The sequence below is a fragment of the Myotis daubentonii genome, chromosome 15 (genome assembly GCF_963259705.1).
Source record: "Myotis daubentonii chromosome 15, mMyoDau2.1, whole genome shotgun sequence".
Lineage (NCBI taxonomy): Eukaryota > Metazoa > Chordata > Mammalia > Chiroptera > Vespertilionidae > Myotis > Myotis daubentonii.
Genome location: NC_081854.1, coordinates 628,209 through 655,902, shown reverse-complemented (window position 1 = coordinate 655,902; position 27,694 = coordinate 628,209). Strand labels below are relative to the sequence as shown.

The 27,694-nt window shown below is 47.9% G+C and overlaps 2 protein-coding genes and 1 pseudogene across 4 annotated transcripts; 1 reads left to right on the top strand and 2 right to left on the bottom strand.

The window, feature by feature from the left end:
- Positions 1–28: 28 nt before the first annotated feature.
- On the bottom strand, positions 29–13,191 carry LOC132216455 (zinc finger protein 501-like). 2 transcript variants are annotated; one of them, XM_059665665.1, is made up of 3 exons: positions 12,704–13,167; positions 3,793–3,916; positions 29–2,287 (listed from the first exon to the last, which is right to left on the bottom strand). In XM_059665665.1, the coding sequence occupies exons 2-3, from the start codon at positions 3,911–3,913 to the stop codon at positions 804–806; spliced, it is 1,605 nt and encodes a 534-aa protein (XP_059521648.1). In that variant the 5' UTR covers positions 3,914–3,916; positions 12,704–13,167; the 3' UTR covers positions 29–803. The 2 variants fall into 2 exon arrangements, 1 of the variants encoding a protein (XP_059521648.1); XR_009448758.1 differs by lacking the exons at positions 29–2,287; positions 3,793–3,916 and adding an exon at positions 10,262–10,711 and having other exon boundaries at positions 12,704–13,191.
- Positions 5,797–7,503, top strand: LOC132217211 (protein lin-28 homolog A-like; annotated as a pseudogene).
- A 3,783-nt stretch (positions 13,192–16,974) lies between the features above and the next one.
- On the bottom strand, positions 16,975–26,793 carry LOC132216468 (serine/arginine-rich splicing factor 7-like). 2 transcript variants are annotated; one of them, XM_059665682.1, is made up of 8 exons: positions 26,618–26,793; positions 24,423–24,603; positions 23,803–23,979; positions 22,394–22,474; positions 22,205–22,306; positions 20,993–21,046; positions 20,439–20,475; positions 16,975–19,416 (listed from the first exon to the last, which is right to left on the bottom strand). In XM_059665682.1, exons 1-8 carry the CDS (start codon positions 26,643–26,645, stop codon positions 19,390–19,392), a joined length of 687 nt encoding a protein of 228 aa, XP_059521665.1. In that variant the 5' UTR covers positions 26,646–26,793; the 3' UTR covers positions 16,975–19,389. The 2 variants fall into 2 exon arrangements, with proteins under 2 accessions (XP_059521665.1, XP_059521666.1); XM_059665683.1 differs by lacking the exon at positions 24,423–24,603 and having other exon boundaries at positions 22,394–22,480; positions 26,618–26,766.
- Positions 26,794–27,694: the final 901 nt, after the last annotated feature.

Sequence of the window (27,694 nt, the reverse complement as noted above, 5' to 3'; positions counted from 1 at the left end):
AAGCAGGGGGCCAGGGAGCAAACCTGTATAAATGAAACACAAAGTCACGTGGTCTTTATTGCAAGGCCTTGGGCAGTAACACAAAATAAGTCAATATGAGACAAACAGTGGTTTTCTGCCATTCTGCTGTCCCTTCACAGACAGTTTGGGATCCCCACCGTATCTGGTAACTCTCCATGCTGACAGGTCACAGCTGTGCTTGCAAATCATCCCAGGCAGTGAATAGAACCCACAAAATTAAAGGTACAAAAGCAAAACGCCGTTACAAAAACATAACCCAGAGCCGTGCACAGCAAGCCGCGTGCAGGCTGGTGAGCTGGAACCGGACACCGTCCATCACAGCATGAGGTGAGGGGCACACTGTCCCCGAAAGAGGTAGCATTTCTGAGCCGAGGACAGGGCTCTGGACGAACCCGGGGTCAGGCCAGTTCTCTAGAGTAAGGACTGAAGTGCCTGCCAAGAGCTCAGAGTGTTCGTAACTTCCTCGTACACAAGGGAGGACACAGAATTCCTTTTCCCTGAGCGCACAGGGGTGGTGACCGGTGCACACCGTTCAGGTGAGCCAGGTGGCAGAGGAGGTCTCTTCAGCCACAAATACTCCCAGTGACATCAATGAGGTAGGAGTCCTCGGCGAGTTAGCAAGTGCAATGCAGCTCCTTCAGGCCTCCCTTGTACCTCTGGTAAATGAGGAATCTAGCAGAGTGTATGTTCAGATAAAAGGCGTTTATATTCAGTTAAATGGGTCTGAGTCTCCTTAGTGTTGTAGAGTGAAAAAGATGACAGATAAAACATTCTCTGCACATTTAAGGCTTTTCTCCAGTGTGACCTCTCAGATGTCTGAGGAGGCTCGGTTTGTAGCGAAAACATTTCCCACATTCACTGCACTCATGAGGCTTTTCTCCAGTGTGACTTCTGTGGTGGTCCATGAGCTTGGATTTTTGGCTGAAGGCCTTCCCACAATCACTACACTCATATGGCTTTTCTCCCGTGTGAGTTCTCTTGTGGTAAAGGAGGTGACTACCGCTCTTAAAAGATTTTCCACATTCACTACACTCGTAAGGTTTCTCACCAGTGTGATGTCTCCTATGTAGAGTAAGTGAATTGCCATGCCTGAAGGACTTTCCACAGTCACTACACTCATACGGCTTTTCTCCGGTATGAACTCGGTGGTGTTGAATGAGGGTAAACTTTTGCCTAAAGGCCTTCCCACAATCAGTACAATGAAAAGGTTTCTCACCAGTGTGAACTCTCTGGTGCTGGGTGAGGTGACAGCTTTGGTTGAAGGACTTCCCACAAGCAGGACACTCATAGGGCTTTTGTCCAGTGTGAAGTCTCAGGTGTATAGTAAAGCAGGACCTTTGATGGAAGACCTTCCCACAGTCACCACACTCATAAGAATTTTCCCTTCTGTGACCTCTCTGATGATACGCGAGGGCTGAGGATTGCCGGAATGACTTTCCACAATCAGTACACGCATACGGCTTTTCTCCAGTGTGAAGTCTGTAGTGTTTAACAAAGGTTAACTTTTCTCTGAAGGCCCTCCCACAATCACTGCACACGAAAGGCTTCTCCCCAGTGTGAATCCTCTTGTGTTGACTGCGGTCAGAGCTCTGACTGAAGGCCTTCCCACAATGACTATCCTCATACGGGTTTTCTCCAGCGTGAACGCTTCTATGTCGATTGAGGTTAAAGATACGGCTAAAAACTTTCCCACATTTGTTACACTCATGACTATTTTCTCCAGAACAGACCGCCTGATGTTGTACAAATTTCCGTTTGTGGCTGGCAGATTTTTCACCTTCACTCCATTGGTGATGCCTTTTTCTATTGAGAAACTCCTGTGAAATCTCAATGCCACTGTGTGGCTTCTCAGTGTCAAGGCGGGCCTGGTGCTGGAGAAGCTCTGAGGTGGCTGGGAAATCTTCCCCAACCTCCCTACTGGATGAAGGCACCCAAGATGAGTAGAAGCTGCACCTGGTAACAAACAAGGCCCTGTTCATGCCTTCTTTCCAGGGCTTCTCTCCACCTGCTTCCCTCTGCTGCTGGTGAGGGTTTGCACTGAAACAGAAGTCTCTCACACGTGCGTCACTGAGGAAGGCTTTCGGCTCTAGGTCTGCTGCCTGTGACTCAGTCAGGTGCAGAATGTCTTTTAACACTGAGAAGCACCGCTTACACAGATGGATCCTCTGGGTTGCTAGCTCTGTCTTAGGGGCCCTGACCTGTGACTCTCCTTGTTCAGATACGCTCTGCTCACAACAGGCCTCCTTATCTGTTTTATGCCGACAACCTGCAAAGACAGAAATGCTGAGGTGTGTTGACTGTGGTGACAGGGGAAATCCCACTGCAAAAGATGCACATAATACATGGGTTCCATGCAATTGTCCGAAAATAAGAGAGGTGCAGGAAGGATTAATAAGAGGCTTCTGTGAAGGTCTCATCCACCGAACATCACAAAACAGAAAAGACCTCACCAGAAATAGGACACAACACATGGCAAGCAGCTCATGGAAGAGAAGCCAGACCAGCACTGTCTCTGCTAACAGCGCTCAGCAGGTCCTGTGTGCTGGTGAAGGGGGCAAGCCGTGCATGAAGTTGGTAAAGTTGAATTCCAAGTAAAATTCAATAAACCAGTACCTGGTGTCAAACACTACCGAAGCATGAATGTGCACCTCACAACACAGAACAGTGTTGGTCAATGTTAAAGAATAATGCAGAGCCCGGCTGGCGTGGCTCAGTGGTTGAGTGCCTCCTAGTAACTAGGAGGTCCCGGTTTAATTCCCAGTCGGGGCACATGCCTGGGTTGCGAGCTCGATCCCCAGTAGGGGACATGCGGGAGGCAGCCGATCAATGATTCTCTTTCATCATTCATCTCTTTCACTTTCTCTCTGAAATCAAGAAAAATATATATATATATATAAAAAAAGAAGAAGAATGCAGAGGCAGCAGTGCAGAGGAACAGGTGATACAAAAAGTCCAAAAGGTGAAGATAGACAAAAGCCAGGAAGTCGCAGATTAAACGACAAGTCGGCAAAGTGTCAGGTAGGAAAAGGAAAGGAAGAAATGAGACATGGCCAGTGGCACTTGCATCTAAACACTGCTGGACACCAGGATGTCCCTGGTATGATCTGAACACAGCCCATGTGGCATACCTTCCCCCAGTGACCACTAAGCAAGGCCCGGCCTCCTCTGGGATCATGTTGCATGTTCACCCTGTGAAAAAAACAGGGTTCTCCCTGCACCTTCTACTGCACAAGAACGTCAAACCTAAATATTCTGAGTATTAGTGAAGGACAACTGAGGTGAGCAGCCAGCACTGGCCCTGACCAACACAGCTTGCATGGTATTCAGGGAACAGATATTACAAACAATTGAAGGAGGGTTTTACAAGAACCGCCCATGGATCAGGTAAGTAGAGACCATACCCTGGCACAGGCCGTCACAAAGAGCCTTTAGCTGAGGAAGGGGCAGAAGTGGAAGCCATTGGGTGGACACCATCACGGCACCGTGAAGAGGTAGTGCGAGGTGGCACCCAGGAAGCTCTCTGCAAGACTCCTGACTCCCGGGCACTTCCTGCACTTTTGGAAGCAACTTGTGTTATGGATGTTCGTGGGGTCCATTGGACGGGCTCTCCACACAGCTCACCACTGGCAGCCACAGCACATTTAACAAGAACGTGGGGAATTAGCAGAGCCCCTCCTGTGGTCTGGCTGTGGGAGGGAGAAAGCTACATCTGGAGAATAAAGAGAAAAGTGGGCATCAACTCAGGACCCTGGGACAATGTGAAGGTCTTACCTACAGATGAGACCAGTGCAAACACTTCCAGCATCACGTCGCAGTACAGCAGTCTCTGAGGCTCATCAAGGAGCCCCCACTCCTCCTGGGAGAAGGCAACGGCCACGCCCTCAAAGTCCATATCCTGTCACAATGGAGAGTTGAGTCCATGATCAGCTTCTCTCCCAAGATTCCAAGTCTGTCATCGTCCCCACCCACCACATCCACTGCTCCCTCTGCTCCCTGCACCAGAGAAGACACAGGCCTTTGGCCATCCAAGTCCTTCTCTCCTTATATTCCTCGTGACACTGAGTCTTCCCACAGCAATAGGGCAGATGGGCATATAGATGACACCTGTGCTCTGGGACTCACAGGGAGGCCACACTGCCCCTCGTCAGGAACAGTGATTCCATCAACGTAGTTTAGGGAGAGATGCTGGCCACAGGGAGAGTGTGAGTGATTTGACAATGGCCTTGTCAGGCAATACTCTTGGAGTCCCCCAGGCTGTACCTCAAAGACAGCAGAATCATGGCATCACCCCGCAGCCTTTCAACCCGAATTCCAGTTTGCTGAGGCCATCGCTGTGCCCTGCCTGCTGCACATGATTCTTTGAACCACACGCCTGCCACACAGCTTCACTCCCAGAGGCTAACTTCAAAGGTAACACCCATATGGGGTGACAGGGATGGTTTATTTCCAAATCATCTTCTTTTCCAAAATTGCAACTCATCACCTCTGTAATGTATTTCTCTCTCACCTTCTCCCTTCCCCGTGCCAGTAGAGACATTCAAGCCCAGGTGACACTGTTGTACGCTAGCTCATTCCTGTGTCATCCCTCAACAGCGACAGGCATGTCTGCACATATATGACATCTGAGCTCTGGAACTGGCATGCAGCACCACAACACCCCTCTTTTCAGGAAATTAGCCTAAAATCGCCCTTATTGTATGATCCAGACACCACCAGAAATGGACTCACCTTCATTCACTCCTATGTCAACATCAGGGCCCTGCGGTCATGAATTCACACTCCCTCTCCACCTGCACATGACTCCTTCTACCCCACCTCTCTCACACCTGCACTCCCACAGACTCCACAGGCATCTCCTTGGCCTCTTACTCATTACTCAGCAGCTGTGGTCCAGAGAATGCTTGCCAAATTCAAACAGGATCAAGTCCTGCCCTGACCCTGGGAGTCCTCACTCATAGAGGCAGCCCAGAGTCCTGCTCTGAAGGCCTCTGTCTATGACCATTTTTTCCTTCAACCTCAATTGCTGAGAACCACATCAGATCTCAGATTCCCACAGCCCACCTCCCCTGGTGCTGCACTTGATGTCCCTTCAGCAGTCACAGCCAACATCTCTCCCCTTACCCGTCACTCAAGTCCCAGCCCCGTGAGTCTCACAGGTGACCACTCAAGAGTCTAAGCTGACCTAGCTGATTTGGCTCAGTGGATAGAGCGTTGTCCTGCGGAATGAAGGCTCCCACGTTCGATTCCAGGTCAGGGCACATGCCCAGGTTGCAGGCTAGATCCCCAGTAGGGGGCATGCAGGAGGCAGCTAATCAATGATTCTCTTTCATCAATGATGTTTCTTTCTCTCCCTCCCTCTCCCTTGCTCTCTGAAATCAATAATAATAATAAAAATAATATATATACACACACACACACACAGTGGGGCCTTGACTTACGAGTGTCCCGACTAAAGAGTTTTTTGAGATACCAGCTGTCTCTCAGCCGATTTTTTGCATTGAGTTGATAGAGTAATTTGAGTTAACAAGCTCCTTAACGAGCTCGGTGTCGGAACGAATTAAACTCGTAAGTCAAGGCCCCACTGTATGTGTGTGTGGGTATATATATATATATATATATACATATATATATATATATATATATAGAGAGAGAGAGAGAGAGAGAGAGAGAGAGAGAGAGACTGACTAAGCGAATCCATAAGACTGACTGCCACACCCCCGGCCACACCAACGGTCCCAACAAAATCCTGGTGAGTCTTTAGAGAATTAAATATGTATGTACCAGCCCTGCAACCCAGGTACGTGCCCCTGACCAGAATCGAACCCAGTACCATTCAGTCTGCAGGCCGACACTCTATCCACTGAGCCAAACCGGCCAGGGACAACTTATCTTTTAAAGGCCTTGGCCAGCCCTGGATAGTTTGGCTCAGTGGATAGAGCATCGGCCTGCAGATTGAAGGGTCCCGGGTTCTATTTCCATCGAGGGCACATGCCCCAATTGTGGGCTCCACCACCAGTATGGGACATGCAGGAGGCAGATCAATGATTCCCTCATCATTAATGTTTCTCTCTCTCTCCTACTTCCTCTGAAATCAACAAAACAAAAATAAAAAATAAAGGCCTTGGCCACTGGGAAACCATTCTCTCTCCCCAACACTCTATCTGACCACTCTGTCCCTTTGCTGTGTTATGACACCCACCTCCCACATACACGGGCGCCAGCAGGAAACCCGTCCTCAGGCCCACACTGCCCCTGTGAGCTACCACTACCATTACCATCCTGACCATGGATCCCTGTATTAAAGTGACCTACGGTCCTGGCTGATGTGGCTGAGGTGGTTGAGCATCGACCCAGGCGCTGAGAGGTGGCAGGTTCCAGTCCTGGTCAGTCACAGGCCTGGGTTGTGGGCTGGACCCACAGAACGGGTTGTGCACCAGCAACAGATCCTTGTTTCCTGCTCATCACTGTTTGTCTGCCTCCCTCTTCCTTCCTTTCTATATTTAAAGTCAATTAAAAATATACGTGTAGGTGCTGGGGAAGATGTAGCAGCCTCTTCTCAGAGCCACCCCTTTGCCTGCGGACTTCTCTGGGGCCAGCAGCCACCCGACCTGGGGCCCGGGCCACGGGCCCCGCCGACGACCATGGCTCCGTGTCAAACCAGCAATTTGCAGGTGGCTGGGCCAAGGCGCCAGAGGCGGCGCGGGAGGACGAGGCCCGGGCGGTGGAGGAGCCGCAGCTGCTGCAGGGAGCCGGCGTCTGTAAGAGGTTTAACGAGCGCGTGGGGTTCGGCTTCCTGTCCATGACCGCCTGTGCGGGGGTTGCGCTCGACCCACCGTGGATGTCTGTGCACCAGAGTAAACTGCACATGGAGGGCTTCCGGCGCCTGAGGGAGAGTGAGGCGGTGGAGTTCACCTTTAAGAGGTCCTCCAAGGGTCTGGAATCTGTCCGAGGCACGGGCCCTGGTGGGGTGTTCTGTATCGGGAGTGAGAGGCGGCCAACAGGGCAGGACACGCAGAAGCGCGGATCAGAGGGAGACAGGCGCTGCAACCGTGGAGGTCTAGACCAGCGATGGCGAACCTCTGACACCTCTGACACGCGAACTCATTTTTTTTGGTTGATTTTTCTGTTAAATGGCATTTAAATATATAAAATAAATATCAAAAATATGTCTTTGTTTTACTATGGTTGCAAAGATGAAAAAATTTCTATAGGTGACACAGCACCAGAGTTAAGTTAGCGTTTTTCCAAATGCTGACGCGCCGAGCTCAAAAGGTTCGCCATCACGGGCCTACACCATCACGCCAAGGAATGCAAGCTCCCACCCCAGCCCAAGAAGTGCCACTTCTACCAAAGCATGAGCCACGTGGTGGCCTCCTGTCCACCATGAAGGCCCAGCAGGCCCCCAGCTCACAGGGAAAGCCAGCCTACTTTCGGGAAGAAGAGATCCATAGCCCTGCCCTGCTCCCAGGTGCCCAGAATTGAGCCACAGTGGGTGCCGGGGGCTATGCTTTTGTGATCAGTTTCAAGGAGCAGGCATCGATCGGCAGATCGGAGAAAGTGGGGGCAGCAGGCACTGCCAGGTAGCTCTGGCCGGGTCCCACAGCATCACCCCCTCTTCCCTCTGGGCCGGGGCAGGGGGGGAAGGGGTGAGGCAAAGGAACTCCAACCGCATTCGATCCAGAAGCCTGTGAGGGCTTTGGGGGAACTCCCTCCCTACATTTGAGTCTCCACCCCCAGAATCTCCAGCTTTGGAAAGTGGCCTGGATAGGGAAGTTGTTTTCCTTTGAAAGAAAGACAAGTAATAATAATACTTCCCCTGCCAAAGTGAAAAGATTAACATGAGACCAGAACCCAGACTACAAACGGACTGCATTCTGTGGGAGGGTTTTCCCACATCTTATGTCCTGGTAACCCACTCTTGGGATTGGGTGCTGAGAACTGTCCCCAAGCAACGGGTGGTGACCATCGGCAAAAGGGATGGTTGGGGAACAGCTGCAGATCTGCAGCTCCTCAGCTCACCCCCACCCCACTTCTGGACCAATACAATTGTATTTATTGGGTCCCTCGGCTAACTGCACCTCGGGTCCCACTCTCTCCCGGATGCCACTGCACTAGCTGTGTGCCAATGACATATCTTGTGCATTTAGACTTTTCTTTTTCTTTTCGTAATATAAATATTCTGGGTTTGTATTTTTGTGTATTTTATTTTTTAAATATTTTATTGGTTTTTTTACAGAGAGCAAGGGAGAGGGCTAGAGAGTTAGAAACACTGATGAGAGAGAAACATCGATTAGCTGCCTCCTGCACGCCCCCCACTGGGGATGTGCCCACAACAAAGGTACATGCCCTTGACCGGAATCGAACCCGGGACCTTCCAGTCCGCAGGCCGACGCTCTATCCACCGAGCCAAACCGGTTTGGCTTTTTGTGTATTTTAGTCTATAGCCCTCATTCCTACACTGTGTTCTCAGGTACATGAGCAATCTCAGGGATAAGTGGGCAGGAGCTCGGGGTCTGCACAGCAGGAATACTTTGTTTTATCATCAGGGAGAACATCTATTTGGAGTGTATAGTCTATTGAACTACCTTATTTTTGCCAATTAGAGCTGGCTTTTCTGCCATAGTATCCTCTTTTTTTTTTTTTAAATATATATTTTACTGATTTTTTACAGAGAGGAAGGGAGGGATCGAGAGTTAGAAACATCAATGGAGATCAACCAAAGGACTTGTATGCATGCATATAAGCATAACCAATGGACGTAAGACACTGGGGGATAGGGGAGGCTAGGGGACTGTCAAGGGCGGGGGGGAAAAAAGGACACATATGTAATACCCTTTGTAATACTTTAAGCAATAAAAAAAAAAAAAAGAAAAGAAAAGAAAAATCAATGAGAGAGAAACATCGATCAGCTGCCTCCTGCACACCCCCTACCGGGGATGTGCCCGCAACCAAGGTATATGCCCTTGGCAGGAATCCAACCTGGGACCATTCAGTCCGCAAGCCGACGCTCCATCCACTGAGCCAAACCAGTTAGGAGAGTATCCTCATAGTATCCTCTTAAAACCCCTCCACCTTCAATGTTTTGTGGAAGACTAGATTTTAATGGAGTAGCCTCATTACTTGATCTCTTACTAGAAGATTGGAAATTGGTCTGAACAGGAATCAATGGTTGGTGCAAAGGTTAGGAGAGGCTGGGCTAGGTGAAAGGTACAGAGGGGAAGCCAAGATTAGATGCAGGTTGTTTATATGTGTAACTAAGGATCCCTGTCCCCATACCTGAAATCCCAGGGGGTTGGGACTCAACATTACATACCAGATCCATCCCTAACTGGATTGGGCTAGGCCTACCAGGCACAACAAGGTGTATGTGTGTGTTGATAAAGAGAGCTTTTAAGAACACTTACCATGCCCTGACCAGTTTGACTCAGTGGATAGAGCCTCGGCCTACGGACTCAAAGGTCCCAGGTTCGATTCCGGTCAAGGGCATGTACCTTGGTTGCGGGCACACCCCCAGTAGGGGATGTGCAAGAGGCAGCTGGTCGATGTTACTCTCTCATCGATGTTTCTGGCTCTCTGTCCCTCTCCCTTCCTCTCTGTAAAAAAATCAATAAACTTTATTAAAAAAAAAAAGAACACTTACCTCTCTACCCATCTTGAGCTGCCCAGGGGTGGATATATGAAGCAACGACTAAATTCCTTAACCTTTAAAAACTTGCCCTAACCGATTTGGCTCAGTGGATAGAGCGTCGGCCTGCGGATTCAAGGGTCCCGGGTTCGATTCTGGCCAAGGGCATGTATCTTGGTTGCGGGCACACACCCAGTGGGGAGTGTGCAGGAGGCAGCTGATCGATGTTTCTAACTCTCCATCCCTCTCCCTTCCTCTCTGTGAAAAATCAATAAAATATATATTTAAAAAAAATAAAATAAAAACTCTTTGCTTTTTCTCTTTGGCTTCCAGAGACCATAAGCAATGGCTTCTCTGTGGTGCTCAGCCAGTGTCCTTCCCTGCTGCAGCAACGATTAGTGTCTTAGTAGCTAACGGAGGAAAGCGGGTTTCGTTAAGATGCTGTGAGATCCCTGAAAACCTACCTTACTGTGTTGAAACGGGGCAAATGCAATAGGATGCATTGGGTGATGTGTGTCTGATCCTGGGTTCTTGTCACCCCAATTGCTGCCCTGCTCTAGTTATTGTGTTTGTCTGGGCTTTGTAGGACTTCACAGTAGCTGATACGGTGGTCTAGTCTGTGTAATGTGTTGGTCTTTCTCCATGTTCTTTGGGGGATTTATTGTTTACAAACTTCCTTTTTGTATCGAGAAAAATACCCAAAGCATCTCTGACAAAAGGTTCTGCACCAGGCATAAAGGATCTGAAACATAACCTTGGGAACACCTCTTCTTGAAGTGGGGGTCTTGAACCATCCTTTCTTTTGTTTTCTCTTCCCCTATTTTCTATTTTGGACCAGATTTTCTGTCCTTAAAATTTGACTCGGACCCTCTTCTAGCCGCACCCCCAAAAGCCCATTTACCCACATGCATACACATTTAAAGTGTGGGGTGTCACCCCGTCTCTTCAATGATTGGTGCAAAAGTCCTGAAGAAGTTAAGAATACTCCATCCTTTCTTCCCAATATCCTGAGTGAAGACCACTTCTTGATAGGTGATTCAGATTGCTATGTTTTAATCTCTAATCCTAGGGTAGAGAGCAGCAATGAGGGGGGCCTTTCATTTTGAAAGTGGTTGGGACACCAAGGGGAGATGAATATATATCCACGTCACTCAGGAACCTTTATGCCGGTGCAAAAAAAAAACTTATGTCAAAGCAGCCACACGATTGTTTACCAGGAGACGGACGAATCTAACTCCATGTTTACTGCTAGAAACCAAAGCTTTGTGTGAAATCCTGGGGTGGGAGGGAGGGAGGGAGGGTAGGAAATCATGTACCTGTTTTCCCCTGATTCCATCCCATGTCTGAACTGCAGGGGACTGAGCCCCCTGGGGCTTTGGTGACCTCCATCACTGGGGACTGTTTTATTTGACGGTTGATTTTGCTGTGCTGGGTACTTGCACTTGCTGTCATTTTGTAAAACACATGCTGACTTTTTCCCGCCCCCTCTTTTCCCTGGGAAAATAAAATGAATGAATAAAGACTTATTCCTACTGGAAAAAATATATATATATGTGTGTATATAAATGAAAATAGACCTAATATATGTATACACACACACACACGTGCTTATATATGTATATACATATGTGTGTATTTATGTGTGTGTGTGTGTGTGTGTGTGTGTATATATATATATATATATATATATATATATATATCTGATGGTTCCTGAAGGAGCTCAGTCTTCACTCTGAGCCTTCGCACATTCTGGTCCCTGTGCCTGGGAGGACCCCCACCTCTCACTCCACTCGTCGCCAAAACCAGGGTCCACGTCCTAAAGCTGAAGTATGGTACCTATTTGCTTTGTTTAACAACGGACAGGTTATATTTTGACTTTCTGAATTACATAAACCATCCCATTCGATTAAATGCCTTATTGATTGTAATGTGAATATCCCATGGGTTGTGGTCACACTGGTCTTAGAAAGCACATTTTTCCTTCACCTGGGAAGGACAGCACAGTTATCCCAAGGTCAGAGGGCTCTAGACCCAAAACCGTAATTTAGATAACATGCCTAAGTTTAACCCAGGTTACCCAAGGGCTCTAGATAATGTGTTTATAACAAGCTGTTTAAACTGCTTTTTGCAAACTAGGTTCCTCACTCCAGACCGAGGGCTCCAGATAATGTATTTCTGTCAATTCAGTGACCCCCCACCCCCAAAAAACTATAATGAACACGCTTAATTCAGCTTCTGTAAACTGCTTTTTGCGAGCCAGGCTCCTCATTCCAGACCCTGGGATGTAATCAATACCTTTGTGATTTTTTGCTTATATAACCCCGGAGCTGCGACCGTCTTGTTACTATGAGATTTGGGGAATGGCCCCTCATAGTCCTGGACTGCAATAAAGGTGACTCTAATTCGACTTCTTGAGGCGTCCTTCTGTGATTCGCGGGGTATATCACAACAAAGCCCAGGCCGTGGCCTTCGGACTCTGGGCTGAGGGTCCCCGGGGCCGGGGCGGGAAGAGGGGCCGACGGCCCAGGACCCCAGGACCTCAGAGGCCACCGGAGAGTGAGGCCCTGACAGGAGCCCCCCAGCCCCGTCCCCCAGCGGCTCTGCCCCCGCAGGAACCGGTGGGAACTCAAGGGCTGAGGGCCGGGCACCCACCCCAGGACCCAGGGGCTCTGTCCGTGGTCACGTGACGCGGAGATGCCCCTCCCTCAGGGCTGGTCCTCAGGGCGCCCCCTGCTGGGCTGCTGTGCTCACAGCCCCTCCTCCGCCCTCACCGCTGTCCTCTCTCCTGGAGGCGGCTCCTCCTCGGGGCGGTTGTGGGGACGTTCAGACCCGCATCTCAGGCCTCACCCTCCGCTGCTCACAGCCATCCCCGGCCCCGGCGCCCTGAGCAGGAAGTGAACCTCCTCCCGGACCCGCCGCTCGGCCTCTCTGTCGCCTTTAGACACAAACCAGGCCGGGGTGCCCCCCTCCCGGCTCTGCCCCCCACGGCCTCCCCCGGCGGCCCCGCAGCCCGGCGCCCTCCCTCCCCTCACACCCCGGGTCCCCACGGGGACTCACTGCGCTGGACGCTGCGCCCTGGGCGGCGGGACCCGAGCGGCGCCGGCCCCGAGGCTGGAGGGTCCGATGGGGTGAGGCCGAGGGGCCTCTGTCCGCGGAGAGGTGTCGGGGAGCCTCGGACGCCCCAGAGTCGAAGGTGGCGGCGCCACAGGCTCAGACACACCCTGCCCCGCGGGGCGCTGCCTCCTCGTCCCCTCCCCCTCCCGACCGACGCGCTGCAGCCGGGGAGCCGGCGAACAGTTTGAAAAAGTCAAAATGTCCGCCAGGAGGAGGACACCGGAAGTCCCGCCCTAACCGGATGCACTGGCACAAAAACGTCCTGCGTGGGCGCATTGCCTTCTGGGGAATGTAGTTTTCTCCACCGCCCAGCAGAGGGCTGGCTTTCCAGCCCGGGAACTTGGGGAACAAGGTGATGTGGCGCTGCCAGGGGCGCTGGGGGAGGAGACGGGAGCAGAGGCCGGGTTCACGGGGACAAACTGACAGGCCCCCCAGGGAATAGATCCCCCAAAGAACATATACACAGGGGAATAGTCTTAACAATAAAAAATACATATTTCGAAAAGTCTTTCAAAGATAGGCCAGCTGGTGGCGCTGTTTGGTTGAGCGTCAACCTATGATCCGGGAGGTCAGATTCTATTCCTGGTCATGGCACATATGTGGATTAAGGGTTCAATTCCCGGTGTGGGGGGGGGATTTGCAGGAGGCAAGTAATCAGTGATTTTCATTATTGATGTTTCTCTTTTTCTTTTTATTTATTTATTTATTTATTTATTTATTTTTATTGCTTAAAGTATTACAAAGGGTATTACATATGTGTCCATTTTTTCCCCCCGCCCTAGACAGTCCCCTAGCCTCCCCTATCCCCTGGTGTCTTATGTCCATGATGTTTCTCTTTTTCACTCCCTCTGTCTAATGTATATATATATATATATAGTGTATATATATTGTATATATATAATATATAATATTGTATATATACAATATATATATATAATGTATGTATATATACTTAAAGTATATCCATATGCATAGCTCATGGACACATCATAATGTGGTGAGCTCCTACAAGCAATGGAGGCAGGTTAGTGGGAGGCAAAGGAGGAGCAGGAAGGGGGAAATGTGTGGCTCAGCAGGTGGCGTTGGACCCATGAACCAAGAGATCACTGGTTGCCGAAACCCGTTTGGCTCAGTGGATAGAGCGTCGGCTTGCAGACTGAAAGGTCCTGGGTTCGATTCCGGTCAAGGGCATGTACCTGGGTTGCGGGCACATCCCCAGTGGGAGATGTGCAGAGGCAGCTGATCGATGTTTCTCTCTCATCGATGTTTCTATCTCTCGCCCTTCCTCTCTGTAAAAAAATCAATAAAATATATTTTTAAAAAAAGAGAGATCACTGGTTAATTCAGGCAGGGCATATGCCCAGGATGGGTGCTCAATCGCAGTAGGGGGCAGGCAGGAGGCAGCTGATCAGTGATTCTCATCTTTGATATTTCTACTTCTCCCTCTCCCTCTAGAAAATATAAACATTTTTAGTTTTTTTAAAAAAAAATATATTTTATTGATTTTTCACAGAGAGGAAGAGAGAGGGATAGAGTTAGAAGCATCGATGAGAGAGAAACATCGATCAGCTGCCTCCTGCACACCCCCCACTGGGAAGGTGCCTGCAACCAAGGTACATGCCCTTGACCAGAATCAAACCTGGGACCCTTCAGTCCGCAGGTATACATTGGAAATAAAACATAATGATTTGCTACTGAAAATATCTTAGCAGGCCCACGTTCAATGCCATTATTTTGGCAGTTTCAAACTGGCAATGATGAGAGAGAAAAAAACCTGACAAGTACTACAGACCTTGACTTCACTTAATGTTCTATTGGATGCGAAGACTTAGAACAGAGAAGAATGTTAGCAACGCAGATGAGCTGGTAAGTGTATCGTACAAGTGGGATTTGCTAGTAAATTGCACTTAAGACACAATCTGTGAAAAATAATTTTGCGTCCTACATTCAAATCATATAGTGCCAAATTGCAAAGGAGTCAGCTGAGTCGTTGAGGAATGAGTGAAGTGAATATATGTCTTAGTTGCTGCACTTACCTCCTCTTGACTAAAATAATTCATTTTAAAAATTGGCAAAAGGTTCTGACCATACATTTCAACAAAGGAGGTGAAGTCAGCGTATTACTAAATAAATGCACGAAGAAACACTCACCATAAAAAACTTCTTAGTGAAATGGATTTAAAACAAAACAAGATCACACTATACTTATTTCCGAGTCTACAATTTAAAAATAGTTTGCAACCCGTGTCCTGGCAGGATTGTGGAAAAAGTAGAACTGTCATTATTGTTGATGACTGGGAAGGCAAAGGGAAAGACGATTTTTTTTAAAATATATTTTATTGATTTTCTACAGAGAGGAAGGGAGAGAGATAGAGAGTCAGAAACATCGATGAGAGAGAAACATCAACCAGCCGCCTCCTGCACATCCCCCACCGGGGATGTGCCCACAACCCAGGTACATGCCCTTGACCGGAATCGAACCTGGGACCTTTCAGTCCGCAGGCCGACGCTCTATCCACTGAGCCAAACCGGTTTCGGCGGGAAAGACGATTTTTAAAAAAATATATATTTTATTGATTTTTTGCAGAGAGGAAGGGAGAAGGATAGAGAGTTAGAAACATCGATGAGAGAGAAACGTCCATCAGCTGCCTCCTGCACACCCCCCACTGGGGATGTGCCCGCAATCGAGGTACATGCCCTCGACCGGAATCGAACCCGGGACCCTTGAGTCTGCAGGCCGACCGACGCTCTACCCACGGAGCCAAACCAGTTAGGGCAGGACGATTTTAGATCACAGTTCTGTTTATCATAAAGAGTAAAAGACTCACCTATTTTGCAACAGTCAGGTGAGTAAAACGTACATCTATGGAATGAACTGAACGCAATAGTCCCAGCAGATTTATTTTTAATGCCCCAAACATGGAAATCACAAAAACCACAGACAGATCAATGGATCAAGTGGTTGCCCACAGAACATCGGCGTACTCAGCAATGAAACATAATTACTCACATAAGCATTCGCGCTCGGATCTCAAAGTAACTGTGAAGCTGAAGACCAGTATTTGTGAAAGACTACACACCGTCCGGTGACCATAAAACTAGGGAAAATATGAACTGGTCTTGCAAAGGAAGGAAAAGCAATGCATGGCGGGCCAGGGAAGGTGGAGAGAAATGATGAAAGGGCGGGAGGAGGTAAATACAGGGTGTGGCAAAGCAGGTGTAGAGCTGTTGGCATGGAAATTAATACAATAATTAAAAAATAAAAACACAAGCAGAAACTCCCCCCTGCCAGTGAGCCGAGGCGGGGTGGGCACCATCCCTTGCTCTGAAAGGTCACGGGTTCCATTCCAGCTCAGGGCACACACCTGCCTGGATGCCCTGCAGGTGGCGTGCAGGAGGCAGCAGTTCGATGTTTCTTCCTAATATCTCCATTTCTCTCTCTCCCTTCCTGTTTCTGAGAAGTCAATAAAAATGTTTTTAGCCGAAACCGGTGTGGCTCAGTGGATAGAGCGTTGGCCTGCGGACTCAAGGGTCCCGGGTTCGATTCTGGTCAAGGGCATGTACCTTGGTTGCGGGCACATCCCCAGTGGAGGGTGTGCAGGAGGCAGCTGAATTGATGTGTCTCTCTCATCGATGTTTCTAACTCTCTGTCCCTCTCCCTTCCTCTCAGTAAAAAAATCAATAAAATATATTTTTAAAAAAAATTAAGAGAGAATAAATTCTGTGTTTTGCATACTCACCTGGGTAAGTCTACTTTGCCCTAAGCTGTAGATGAGTGAGAAATGCTTCTTTCACATGTGCTGGATTTACAGCTTTAGCCATCCATCCAGCTCACCAAACAGTACACACGAGAAAACTGCACTTTGTTGCATGTCAGCTATAACTCTACCTAAAGAAAGACTTAAAAATATTTCCAAATGAAGGCCCAGATATCCCTGTCTTGTTAGAAAACTAAAATGGAAACCCTATATGGGCTCTACCATTTCTCCTCTAATTTCCTGGGAGGACCAGCCTTGCCTCAGTGGCAGCAAATACTGGCAAGCAGGGAACTGTGGCCCCCGGAATCACAGGAGTGCTGACTGGGTCACAGATGCCGCATCCTGGCACTGACTACAGGCTTACCCTTCCTCGAGCTTTGAGGTCTGGCCTGCTGACCACACCCTGAGGTGCACACACACCCTAGAGAGGCCAGAAGAGGACACAAATCTTTAGAATTTCCCCTAAAAATGACTTCAGCTGCAGGAAACAGTCAAGGGACGTCCTGAGAATACCCCCACACCAAGGCCACACAGGCCACAGGCCCCGGCACATGCGTGGGTAACGTTCAGACGAGGCGCTAGTCACCTAACTCACTGCAGCATTTCCCACTCACTATGAATACAGGGTTTCGGACCCAAGTGTAGTTCCACCAGAGTGTTTTTTTTTAAAAAAACACCATTTTACTGATTTTTTACAGAGAGGAAGGGAGAAGGATAGAGAGTTAGAAACATCGATGACAGAGAAACTTGAGAAGTATCGGTCAGCTGCCTCCTGCACATCTCCTCCTGGGGATGTGCCCGCAAGCAAGGTGCATGCCCTTGACCGGAATCAAACCCGGGACCCTTCGGTCTGCAGGCTGATGCTCTATCCACTGAGCCACACCGGTCAGGGTGCCCTCAGTCTTGTAACAAATGGCACCAGCCTGTGAACCGTACATCACGGCACAGGGCTCCCCTACAGTATGTGGGGAAGCATTTTCCTGAACGCGGCTGAGGATTATGTCGGATGCACGGGGAATGGCAAATATAATCCGTATTGTTCCCAGAAGCACAATAGGGAACTAATCTTCTGGGCGACGAGTGCCCTCGGCGATAACAGAGGCACCCAGACCGCAAATCCGCACCACAAAGCCAGGCACACTTTCCCTCCAGGCCTTGGTCAGCAACACAACCATCGGCCAATACTGGACAAGGAGTGACTTTCTGCGATTGCTACGTGCCTTCCAGAGCACAGAGAGCTTGGGACCCACCAGATCTGTTCGCCTCTCCACGCCGACAGAGCACAACTTTCCTCTCAAATCATCCCAGGGATTTACCAAAAATAAATAAATAAAATTAAAGGTACAAAATAAAAAAAAACACACCTTTACGAAATATCATACACCGGAACAGAGGGGAGCAAGGAGTCTGCAGGTTGGTGAATCAGAACCCGGAGGAACTCATCACACCGTACTGCGAGAACCGCCACGTCCCTGAAGGAGGTAGGGCTTCCTAGCTGAGGAGGGGAGCCCTGCGTGGACCCTGGGTCAGGTCCATCCCTGGTCAGGGGTAAAGGCATGAAGACCCTGCCAAGAGCTCAGAGTCTTCATGATTCTCTCAAGCACAAGGGAGAACGCAGCACGCACTCCCCTGAGCGCCCGCGGGGGGCGGCGGACGCAGGCTCCTCTGGCGGGCCGGGTGCTAAGGGGTGAAACTCTCCCACCACAAACTCGCAGCTGGAAGTCAGTGAGGTAGTCGGTCTTATGTTCCACTGCAAGGGATTTACATTCCGGTAAACGCGACGCCAAGCGCCTCCTTCGGCGTCATTCTAAGTGAGAAAAAATACAACGTTCCCGGCACACTGAATGCTTTCCCTGGTGTGACCACCGGGGTTTTCCGTGAGTTTAGATCTTTGGCCGAAAGACTCCCCACAATCACTAGTCACCGGCATTTCTCTAAAGTCTCTTGTGGCCAAGGGGATGATTACTGCCCCAAAGCGTTTCTGACATAAACTACTTAAACGCTTTTCACCGATGTGAATTCTGAGGTGTTGACGGAAGCAAGACCTCTGACGGAAGGACTGCCCACATTCTCTGCACTCACACGGCTATTCTCTAGTGGGAATTCTGTGGTGCTGAATGAGGGGGGACCTGAAACGGAAGGCCTCCCCGCAATCAGCACACTCAAACGGCTTCTATCCAGGGTGAACGCTCCGGTGTTCTCTGAAGGACTTCCCACAATGAGGACACACACAACTCTTCTCTCATAGTGAGACCATCAGAATATCTAGCAATAATGCCCAACCGAGCATTTGGTGTGACATCAGTCGTTTCATCAAGAGAAACAGAAAAATATTTACAACTATTTAAGTCTTTTTTTCATTGATGTTGTACGTTTTTGTTAAGACCTATTATTCTGTCTTTGATAGTATTTCTACTGAGTGGTAACTCAGAAATTCTTTTAATAATACAATCTTTATTTTTCATATCGTGAAATAGAGCTGGTGCACATCTTAGAAATGTTTCCTTAATAAATTCTCTGTCACTGAGGGCTTTTCCATGCTGAGCTATGGAGTGAGCATTACAGTAACTTGCTGATGTTAAATTTGTAGAGCATCTTACAAATGTAATGATGGGATTTGATTGACTTTTATAGAGGTGTGTAGCTGCCTAGAAATGTATTCCTTCCTTTCATCGATACTTTTTTTCAAGAGCTGACAATAATTAGTTTCAAAATGTCTCTTTACAATCCACCTTCTGCTTACTACCGTCTCATTACACAGTATGCACAATGATCTGTTTTCTGTCGACAATCCCGTATATCTCGGTCCATGTGTCTTTAAAGGCTCGGATACTGCTACTTCCACTTCCTTTATCATTCAATCTTGCTTTTTTATTCTTTTGATTCTCCATCACAAGGCTGCAAAAATAAATAAATATAAATCACGGCGTTTTTTATAAAAGGTTGATAGGTTTCTTACCTATTAACTTTTTGCAGTGTTGTTGCACTGACTCCTGGTGCAAAACAATTCAAAGATAGTATGTATAACCAACAAATATAAGGTGCTGTAATCAATTACCCCACACGCAGAATGTCTCGTCGAGCACTGTTGCACGGTATATCTTTGTCTCCTAACGAACATGGCGATTAACTGCGTCCGTTTGCCAAATGCACAGAACGCACGGGAAGCTTACCGGAGGCACATGCTGACAATAACGAGGCCGTTTCCAGAATTGGGCATTTTGTCACTCGGGTAAAAATAAAATGTCTTGAGTAAAGATTAATCTCTTTATAGTGCAATTCTTAACCTTTTTATATTCGTGTCAATATTGGAACAATGTGTCTTGGATGTTTTCACTATGTGTCTTTGCTACACAACACCCATGGACATGTTTCCATCCGGTTTCAGAATTGCATTATTGATCATGAGTAACGTGAGTAATAATATTCCCCGAGTGATGCCCAACTCTGGCCGTTGCGAGAGACAAATATTTGAATTATGCTATTTTTCGTCTGTCGGTGCGTGTCACCCGCAATGAGTTCGCGTGTCACCTCTGACACACGTGTCACAGGTTCGCCATCACTAAACTAGACAGATAATAGTTTACTTTCAAGATTTCAACCTACAAATTTTTCTTCATTTCCTTTTTACCTATGTGTGGGGAAAGCATGTGTCTTACGAAATTATACAATTAAGGGTTCACAGGACTAAACACATCTTGATTGTCATTCTGACCTTTTATGATTAAATATTTCCAATGAAAGTATAAGGTGATAATGAAGCAGGAAAAGCAACCCTTTAAGAAACTTAGTATTTATAAATACAGCACCAATTCTCCAACGAGTTCAAAATCAAAGCCTGCAAAGTAGGCAGGAAGCAAACAAATCCTGCAGAGGCCACATTTGACAGTTAAAATTTGGCAACAAATTATTTAGCTTACCTTCTTTTTTGGAGATGGAGATCTGGACTTTGATCGGCTGTCAAAACACGAGAAATTCTATTAAGAAAAAGTACTAACCAATCCCTTTCTTACAGTCACAATATCATGAAATGAACCCCCAAATTGTCCTGAAATTAAAATGTCAGGCTGCAATTAAACTGGGGGGAAAAAATGCCCATCACCTTTTGCTAACAAAAGCCCATCTTCCAACTCGCCTTCATAAAATGAACTGCTTTTATCAGGATTGATCTGCCGAAAGCTCACCTATCTCAGAACGCTTCTCCCTGCACCTACAGGTTCTAACAAGGGCCTCTAACACCAAGGTTACAAACTGCTTTCTGACTGCACCCTGACACTCCCTCGTCCAGGACATCATCCACAAGAGGCCGCGTACAAATGAAGTTCTAAAGTTCAGTTCATTAACAAGGTACCGTGTTCCCACTCAACACCTAGGCTTAGAGTTGGCACCTGAAGCCTCGATAACTCAGAACACTGTGAACTCTGTGGACACTGGTGCCACAGAACGAGAGCATTGTTCAGCTTTTCACCCTTACCTGCTTCTTGGTCGTGAAACAGACCTGGATCTTGTTCTTGACCTTGACCGAGATCTTAAAAACAAAAATTATCCCAATTAGTCCACACTGGAAATTTCCTTACACACCTTCTGAGCACCTCATTAGGCAGGCTCGGAACAGAAGCTAAATCTGAGCGAGATGCCACTCTTGCCTTGTGTCAGTCTAAGATTCAACAAGTGCCACATTTTCAACAAGGTCTAGTATCAAATAAATAAGGAACTACCGTTTTAATTATCTGCTTCTACCATACCCAATGAGCTAGATTGTTAGGTAAGTATCCAAGAGAAAGTAAATGGTTTCATTTAAGACTGATATGATTTGATTTTATCTTAAAATCTCTGCATTTAAAGATTTGTAACACAGTATCTCCCAATGGCATTTTCTACTTAGGAGACTCATCCATCAGCTATAGTACCGCCAGCTCCTTATTTTCTATACTCATTTCTATCACCTTTACAGGTCTTCTACAAAGGGAGTAAAAAGAGGTGAAGTTCTTTTTTTTTTTTTTAAATATATTTTATTGATTTTCTACAGAGAGGAAGGGAAAGAGATAGAGAGCTAGAAACATCGATGAGAGAGAAACATCGATCAGCTGCCTCCTGCACATCTCCTACTGGGGATGTGCCCGCAGCCCAGGCACATGCCCTTGACCGGAATCGAACCCGGGACCCTTCAGTCCGCAGGCCGACGCTCTATCCACTGAGCCAAACCGGCTTCGGCAGAGGTGAAGTTTTTTTTTTTTTTTTTTTTTAAATATATTTTATTGATTTTTTACAGAGAGGAAGGGAGAGAGATAGAGAGTTAGAAACATCGATGAGAGAGAAACATCGATCAGCTGCCTCCTGCACATCTCCCACTGGGGATATGCCCCGCAACCCAGGTACATGCCCCTGACCGGAATCGAACCCGGGACCTTCCAGTCCGCAGGCCGACGCTCTATCCACTGAGCCAAACCGGTTTCGGCAGAGGTGAAGTTCTTAGTTTGATTTCTACCTCCTAAATTTCAGTGTTTCAGTGTCTGGCTAAACAAGGCATGCTTACCCATATGTACACTACTATTTCCCTAACACTTTTCTAAGGTCTCAACTTCACCCCATCATGCCACATCATGTCCTTCAGACACTCTCTTTTGTCATTAAGACGTGACAACCCAAACACAAATAAGCGGGGGATGGTATGTACTGGAAATACCTCGATCCTTTTACAGAACCAGACCCAGACCGTCGGGGTGAGGCGGAGCGTGATCTACGAAGGGACACAGATCTTGATCGTCGAGGAGATGCCGATCTCGACCTAAATATTAAATCAAAGAGGGTTAGGTCCAGCTCCAGTTTAAGTATTTTTTATTGCTCGTAAAAACGTGCATTAAAGATCTCTCACCTCCTTCCCCTGCTCCTGCTCCTGCTCCGTGAGCGAGAGTATCGTCTACCTCTGGATCTCGAATGTGACCTAGACCGTGACCTATTTCTCAAGTTGGGGAAGTAACAAAATGTTAGACGGCAACTCGTATTTATAGTGTCTGTCCCTCTGCTGAAATCAAGTCTCAAAACTATTTAAATTTACTATCTCATTTGGAAATAAATTCTGGGCCTTGTTTTTTTTTAACTACCTAAAAAAAGATTTGTTAAAGGCTGAATTACATCTTAGAATTACATAATATAAAACACTGTAATGTGTATTTAAAATAAACCTTGCAAGTTTGCAGGTCGACCTTCTTTGGCCCATGGTCTAGTAGTAGATCTAGACGATCTAGAAGTATCTGTAGCCGATCGCTGCATCTAGATGTTTTCTTCAATCTAACGGCGATCAAACTGACAGCCAAATGAACCAGGTGAGGCTTGATTGACGCGAGAAGATTTTTCTAGTTGGAAATGTGGTCAATCTGGTGTTCCTCGCTCTAAACTGGAGGGGGCCCCAATTGTAAGCCAAATTTACTGTCACGGCAATCACCGACTCAAATTTTCTGCCCTTTAAAGAATAAGGTGCTGAAACCGGTTTGGCTCAGTGGATAGAGCGTCGGCCTGCGGACTGAAAGGTCCCAGGTTCGATCCTGGTCAGGGGCATGTACCTTGGTTGCGGGCACATCCCCAGTGGGGAGTGTGCAGGAGGCAGCTGATCGATGTTTCTCTCATCAATATTTCTAACTCTATCTCTCTCCCTTCCTCTCTGTAAAAAATCAATAAAATATATTTAAAACAAAACAAAACAAAGAATAAGGTGAAGCTAGGTGTAGATGACTCGAGGAGATCTGCCCTCTTACGCTGATCACCTCAAGGGATAGGACAGTGATGGCGAACCTATGACACGCGTGTCAGAGGTGACACGTGAAATCATTTTTTTGGTTGATTTTTCTTTGTTAAATGGCATTTAAATATATAAAATAAATATCAAAAATATAAGTCTTTGTTTTACTATTGTTGCAAATATCAAAAAATTTCTGTATGTAACACGGCACCAGAGTTAAGTGAGGGTTTTTCAAAATGCTGACACGCCGAGCTCAAAAGGTTCGCCATCACTGGACTAGGAGGATCTTAATTGTCCAAGTTGCAAGGCGCCTCAGCATATCATAAGGCTCGTGACATTCTGAATCAAGGCGACTGACTCAAACGAAGAAACCTGCAAGGTTTTGACCAGGTTATTAATATATTAACATTTGTTTAATTAAACAAAAACTGTAAAAAAACACCTGTACAATCAACATTCAAATTTATATAAAAATAGTTTCTGCCTTGCTAATAAAAGAATTACTTCATGAACCAGTACAGCAACCATTCCCTTAAAATAAGTACCTGCTTCTTCTTCGTCGGCTAACGCGATGACAATAATAAGCATAATGTCCCTTCTCACCACACTCATAGCATCTATCATTTGGATCAAAGGGATGTCGGGCAGGTGGTCTATCCAAATAAGATCTCCGAGGCATGCCTGTTGAGAGTTCAACCCTCACTCGGGAATCACAAATCACCCTGTAAAAGAGAGGCAACAAAATTCTAATGCTAAAAAAAATACATACGACCTCTGGATCTGGAACTTTCCATCCCTGTTTTCACAGGCTTCAGCTATCTCTGTAGCCCTTTGAAGGCCACCTCCACTGCCTTTCGTAAGCAAATAAAATGATTAGCTATTTACATTTCCCTCTAGACCAGTGGTTCTCAACCTTCCTGAGGCCGCGACCCTTTAATACAGTTCCTCATGCTGTGCTGACCCCCAGCCATAAAATTATCTTTGTTGCTACTTCATCACTGTAATGTTGCTGCTGTTATGGATCCTAATGTAAATGTCTGATATGCAGGATGTATTTTCATTGTTCGCGACCCGCAGGTGTGTAAGGATTCTGGGTAACCTCCTCGTTACCCAGCCCAGCAGGCTATCCTCATGAACCGAAGTTTCTAACTGGCACCTGACTTACTTGCCATCCAGGCCTCGAACTGCATCTTCTGCATCTCGCGGGTCTTCAAACCCCACAAAGGCAAATCCCGGAGGATTTCTTGCAATCCACACAGTTGTTAAGGGGCCATAGTAACTGAAAGCCCTTTCTAACTCTCCTTTGCCAGCACCAGTCGCCAGGTTACCAACATACACCTTAGTTTCTGTTTAAAAATGCAAACAGAAGAACACTCATTAGGCAAAATGTGACCCAATTTTGAACGAATTCTTTGCACGCCCTTGAGACCGTGCCAAACATTGTTTTGTGCTCTTCTCAGGAACCGAACGTGGTCTTAAAGCCAGCAAAGTCGGCACATTTCTCAAGAGCTGGGCGTACAACACAGTTCTTCACATTCTAAAGGGTGTCCCAAAGTTCACACAAGAAGTAATTTTGATAGAAAACACAGGTTTATAATTAAAGATTGTAAATTTTTTATTGATTCATAAAGTATACAGTATAGGGTCATGTATGCAATAGAATATCTTATGGAATAGAACATCGGGTAAATGGCCTCCACGGCTTTGCTTGCACATACGCCCGAGAAACAGTTCAATTCCTGCATGAGTCATTTCCTGGTCGTGTAATTTCCCCGTTTTGGTGATCAGAATTGGCCGCCCAGATCATGCGATTTAACGCGGTTGGACTTCTTCCTTTGGGGTTTTTTGAAGTCTAAGGTTTATGCCAACAAGCCCAGGACCACCCACGCCTTGAAGGAGGAAACTGAGCGCTGTATCAATGAAATTCAGCCACATTTAATGCAAAAAAACGGTCATGGAAAACTTCAACAAAAGAGTGCGTATGTGCCAGCAAAGCTGTGGAGGCCATTTACCCGACATGCTATTCCCTACATAACCCTAGACCAGTGACGGCGAACCTTTTGAGCTCGGTGTGTCAGCATTTTGAAAAACCCTAACTTGCCGAAACCGGTTTGGCTCAGTGGATAGAGCGTCGGCCTGCGGACTGAGGCGTCCCAGGTTCGATTCCGGTCAAGGGCATGTACCTGGGTTGCAGGCACATCCCCAGTGGGAGATGTGCAGGGGGCAGCTGATCAATATTTCTCTCTCATCGATGTTTCTAACTATCTCTCTCCCTCTCTGTGAAAAATCAATAAAATACATTTAAAAAAAAAAAGAAAAAAGAAAAACCCTAACTTAACTCTGCTGCCCTGTGTCACATATATTTTTTGATCTTTGCAACCATAGCAAAACAAAGACATATTTTTGATATTTATTTTATATATTTAAATGCCATTTAACAAAGAAAAATCAACCAAAAAAATGAGTCCGTGTGTCCCCTCTGACACGTGTGTCAGAGGTTCACCATCACTGCCTGATACTGTATCCTTTATGAATCAACAAAAAAATTACAAATTTTAATGATAAACCTGTGTTTTCTATCAAAATGACTTCTTGCGTGAATTTGGGGACACCCTTTCATGCGGTGGGGAAACGCCTCAGAAAGCACGGGAGCAGATGGAGCGGGACAGTCCGCGCAGGAGGCAGTCCCGGCAGCCTCGGGACTGGGAGCGGGCGGACCCAGGCGGCGAGAGGCAGCGGCGGGCCCGCCCGGGGGGCCGGACCCGGAAGAGCAGGGCTGCACCGGCTCCCCACCTCCGTGGCAACTGCCCCGGGCGCCCGCCCCGGTCCTATCCCGCGCCCGCCCGAAAGAGCCGCGAGAGAAGGGAGAGAAGTCAGCCGGCCGCCGGGCGGAAAAGGCGCGTCCCCGCTTCCGCCCCGCGGCTCGGCCGGGCCGCAGGACGGGAACGCGTGGCTCGGAGCCGCCGGTCCTGTCCGGGGTCTGATTCACCCGTCACCTCCCGGCTGCGACCAGACCCTCCGCTAAAGTGGCGGGAAAGCGGCCGGGAGACGCGCCGCCGTGCGCGCTCGTGATTGCGCGCAAAATGGCAGCCGAGGGCGGGGGACGCCCGGCGGTTCCAAGGCAACGGCCAAGCAGGGGCCGGGCGCCAGCCTGGGGTCGGGGCGCGAGACCGGAAGTGGCCGGGGATTAACCTGGAACTTGACCCAGACCGACACCCACCCTCCCCGACTCCCCTCAACACCCGCCCCCTCCGCCTCCGACTTCGTACGGTGCGCGCCCAGGCAGCCATGACGTACGCGGAAGTACCGACTCCCAACCGCCGCGCCAGCCCCATGGCCTCGCAGGCCTCACCCTCTGACCTTCTCGGTACCGCCCGTAGCGCGACATGATGACTGGCCCGCGAGCGGGCTCGGCTCCTGCAGCTCGCGGAGCCCAGGATCCGAGTGACGCGAGCAGCTGCAAAGACCACGCGCACCAACGGCCCCAGCGGCATCTACCAGGAAGTGCCTGGGTTCCGGCTGATATAGCCGAGGCGGCTGGGTCTCTCTGCGCATGCGTCACCAAGGACCTGGGCGGAAACGACACCGGAGCGGCGGCGTGGATGGGGGGCGGGACCTAAGAGCGTAAAGGACCAATCACAAGCGGAGGGATGCGTTTCCATGGGAACGCCGGCTCAGTGGGTATAGCGTCGGTCTGGGAAGGGAAGGATCCTGCCTTGATTCTGGTCAAGGGCAGGTACCTAGGTTGCAGGCTCCTCCCTGATCCAGGCCCAGGTGGGGGCTCATGAAGGAGGCAACTAGTCGATGTGTTTCTCTCACATCCGTATTTATTTTATTTTATTTTATTTTATTTTATTTTATTTATTGCTTAAAGTATTACAAAGGGTATTACATATGTGTCCTTTTTTTTTTTCCCCGCCCTCACATCTGTATTTCTCTGTCTTTCCCTGTCTCTTTCACTCTCTCTCTCTCTTTTTTTTTTTAAATATATTTTATTGATTTTCCACAGAGAGAATGGGAGAGAGATAGTTAGAAACATCGATGAGAGAGAAACATCGATCACCTGCCTCCTGCACACTCCCTACTGGGGATGTGCCCGCAACCCAGGTACAGGCCCTTGACCGGAATCGAACCCGGGATCTTTCAGTCCGCAGGACAACGCTCTATCCACTGAGCCAAACCGGTTTCGGCTCTTTCACTCTCTCTTAAAAATCAATGGGAAAATATCCTCATGCGAGAATTTAAAAAATAATTATATTCCAGCTGGTATGGCTCAGTGGTTGAGCCTCAACTTAGGAACCAGGAGGTCAAGGTTCAATTCCTGGTCATGGCACAAGCCTGGTTTGCCAGCTGAATTCCCACTGGAGGGGGGTGGGGGCGGGGCATCCAGTATGCAGCTAATCAGTGACTCTCTCCCACCATTGATGTTTTCATCTC